At 47.1% G+C, this 3,737-nt stretch overlaps 1 protein-coding gene across 1 annotated transcript; it reads right to left on the bottom strand.

Annotated features, from left to right (window-relative positions):
- Window positions 1-1,743: 1,743 nt before the first annotated feature.
- On the bottom strand, window positions 1,744-2,665 carry LOC107106925 (olfactory receptor 4K3-like; the record flags this gene model as incomplete). The annotated part of the gene is made up of 1 exon (XM_015407141.1): window positions 1,744-2,665. A coding segment is annotated over exon 1 (922 nt), but the record flags the coding sequence as incomplete, so codon positions are not given.
- Window positions 2,666-3,737: the final 1,072 nt, after the last annotated feature.

The following is a 3,737-nucleotide window of genomic DNA, read 5'->3' as shown; positions in this document are numbered from 1 at the left end:
TCCAGGTTGAGAAATTGCTGGAGATTTAGGGGAGAGCCTGAGGAGGACGCAGTCTAGTGTGTTCCTCTGACGCCATTGCGGGTCTCGCAGTGGCAGGACCTCTCGGGGCAAAGAGGGGGCTCGATCCCTTGGCACGCACCTTGGGAGCAGCACCTCTTGTGCCCCAGGCTATGAGCCTCCTACATGGGCTCCAGGGGCCCCAAAACCATCCTATCCCCCTCCCACCCGCTACGATCCAGATCGCGCCCATCAGAGCTCGATGGGATGTGTCCATTCTCAAGTTGCCAGAACTGGAAGTCGAGGGACACAATCTCTTATTAATGCTGCTATTTATTGGTATCACTTACCAATAAATCACTTAAGGTTATTAGTACTGATTTTATTGTTGTAATGAGTTTAATTGTTAATGTATTTATATGGATGGACATTATACTGTGTTGTAACCCACCCTGAGCCTGCTTGCAGGGGAGGGTGGGACAGAAGCCCAATCAATCAATCAATCAATCAATAAGGTGGCAGTGGACAGATTTCCCATGTTGTCTGTCTGATGCATCTGGTGATCAAAGGTCTACTATGTCAGAACACGGGGATTCCGTGGCTTATTTTAGTAGGCTGTCAATATATCTAATCAATTAATTATGGATTGGATTCCACAGATCTGTTCTGCAAACAGTGGCGCTTTTCTCTGGCACAAGCATCCTTCTGCCAATGCAGAAAAAAAAATATTTTCCCAATTTTGAGGTCTGGATTGGCCCCAAATGTTAATATAGAATGGGAAAATGGATCAAATGGATATTGTTGTGACCTTATGCAGCCTTGTTCTCTAGCTGCAGAAACCGTAGGAGGAACAGGACCCACACTCTAGCAGAAGTAGACGCATTCCACTTAAAAAGGGACATCAGATGAGAAATCTCTAAGAGATCTCAAGGTGGACAGAGGGAGGACTGACTGTTCTACCAGGACTCTGGTAGATAGGGACTCTGGGGCAAGTGATGCTCTGTCATCTTGGTGCTTGGGGGGGGGTCAACAATGGGAGGGCTTCTGGAGTTCTGGCCCCACTGGTGGACCTCCTGATGGCACCTGGTATTTCTGGCCACTGTGTGATACAGAGTGTTGGACTGGATGAGCCTTTGGCCTGATCCAACATTGGCATCTCTTATGTTCTTATGACTAAATTCTGCTGTAAGAAGCAAGAAGCCAGGCCAATTCCATTGCACAACACATAAGCATGTATGTGTGTGTGTGTGTGTTAATGGGCCTTACGTCTGCAAACAGGTGGATCCACACCTGACCTTTGTATTTCAGCACATACCAGGGACTGCACTGCCCAGTATATAAGCAGATGGTCTAAACAGGAGGGCAGTAGCGGAGCAAATATTTTCCCTTTTTTTGTCCCCCCCCCCCAATAGGGGATTTTTAAATTGCATTTTCTATATACTACAAAGAAACAAGGAAAGGTAACTACAAACTACAGGTGAAAGTAAAGAAAAACCACTAAAACCCCAAGAGATGGTGGTCATTCACAATGCTTATAAATTAGCTTCTAGTTAAATAAGCTTATACTTTGCTACGTTGAGTACACAATTCTTATTGCTTATACTAGAATCTCCAACAAATCTGACTATATAAAGATCTCTATAGAGAAATTATTTAAATTCATTTAAAACAGAATCTAGAGAACAATCACAACTCATTTTTTATCCTTTTTGTTTCTCAATTGATAGCTTAGTTTAGGGGCAGAACATCTGGCCAGCAACGTCCTCATGGCAGATTTCATCTCTTTGCTCTTCAGAGTATAGACAACTGGGTTTAGCAAGGGGGTGACAGTGATGGAGAAGACTGAGACTGCTTTATCAATCGTGAACCTGGCGTATGGACGCAAGTAAATAAAGATGCAGGGTCCAAAGTACATGGTGACCACTGTGAGGTGAGAGGTGCAGGTGGAGATGGCCTTGGATGTCCCTTCAGAGGGAGGCCTGGAACAGATGGCTGAGAGAATGAGTCCGTACGAGATGAGCAAAGCGACAAACCCAACCAGTGAGATGATACCACTGTTGGTCACCATCATGATCTCTAGGGAATAGTTGTCAACACAGGCCAACTTGATGATCAAGGGGATGTCACAGAAGAAGCTGTCCAGGTGGTTGGGCCCACAGAAGGGGACATTAATGGTGAAGGCCAATTGCACACTTGTATGGAGGAGCCCACCGGCCCAGGAGCCTAGCACAAGTCCCACACAATGGCATTGACTCATGAGGGAGGCATAGCGGAGAGGATGGCAGATGGCCACATATCGGTCGTAAGCCATAGCCATGAGTAGGAGCATCTCACTGCCTCCAAACAGGTGGAGGAAGAAGATCTGTGCCATGCAGCCCTGGAAGGAGATGGTCTGATGGTCCTGGACAAGGAAATCAAAGAGAGCCCAGGGGATGGCAAAGGAGGACATGCAGAGGTCCAGAAAAGCCATGTGGCCCAGAAGAAAGAACATGGGTGAACTGAGAAAATGGCGGTCCTGGGAAATTGCCAAGATGATAAGAAGGTTGATGAAGAGGGTGGCCACATAGAGGAAGAAGAAGAACACAAACAAGAGGAGGTGGGCTTCCCAAGATGGGGAGAGGCCGAGGAGGACAAACTCAGTCACTGTGGTCCTGTTTTCCCACGCCATTCACTTCTTACCTATCCCTGAGAAAACAGGGGAAAGAGGAAAGAAATAGTAACGATAACGATCAACACAGGCTTAGAGTCAACCACACATGGAAGTCCTTTTGCATTGCCAACAACATTATTGGTAATAGGACAAACTCGGTCACTGTGGTCCTGTTTTCCCACGCCATTCACTTCTTACCTATTCCTGAGAAAACAGGGGAAAGAGGAAAGAAATAGTAACGATAACCATCAACACAGGCTTAGAGTCAACCACACACGGAAGTGCTTTTGCATTGACCAATTTACTTTCAGCATTACCAATAATGTTGTTGGCCTTCACCTCTCACATTGTGACACCTTTGGAGGCTGGAGGCTGCTACGGGCAGGGGTAGCTCTGCCTAGTAGGCAGGGCAGCTAGAGATAGATGGATTTTCCAAAGCAAACTCTAAACTGACGAGCTTATGTTACTCCGGTATTTCTATGCTTGTTCCCACTCTCTGCATCCAAACTCCACCTTGAACCTTCAAAGCCATCTCTGGATGCTATTAGCCCTATGAGTAAACATGGACGCAAGATGCCTCCTCCTGTGGAATTTCCTGTCCCGTTCTTTTGGTTTCTGAGACACCACCACCCATCATAGAATGTGCCAGTCACCCCTAGACCCATGATAAGCAACATCCACTGCAGTGGATTACAGTCTTTGTGCTCCCTAATTTGAGAGGCACATCCAAGATCTGTGCCACTGGGTCTACTCTAGTGCCCCTTCTATAAAGTCCTAAGGATACTACATGACTGACTGAAATTTTATCTGCAGACACAGAATGATTCGATGAATGACTTGTTCTCCTAAGAAAGCATTTTGCTCTTCAAAATAGCATTCTCTGTGTTGGGTTGGTCCAGGGGTCATTTCATAGAAAAAGAGCTAGGGGGACTCATTAGCATAACTCATTAGCATATGCCACACCCCCTGACATCACCGGAAGTGTGTCCTCCCCACAGCTGGCGGTGACCTCCAGCGGGCACCAGCAGGGAGCTCCAGGCCCCACCCTCCCGCACCTCACCCGGGGGATGGCGTCCCCCCGCATCCCCCC

The sequence above is a fragment of the Gekko japonicus genome, unplaced genomic scaffold (genome assembly GCF_001447785.1).
Source record: "Gekko japonicus isolate JY-2015 unplaced genomic scaffold, Gekko_japonicus_V1.1 scaffold3481, whole genome shotgun sequence".
Lineage (NCBI taxonomy): Eukaryota > Metazoa > Chordata > Lepidosauria > Squamata > Gekkonidae > Gekko > Gekko japonicus.
This window is presented reverse-complemented; position numbering and strand designations above follow the sequence as displayed.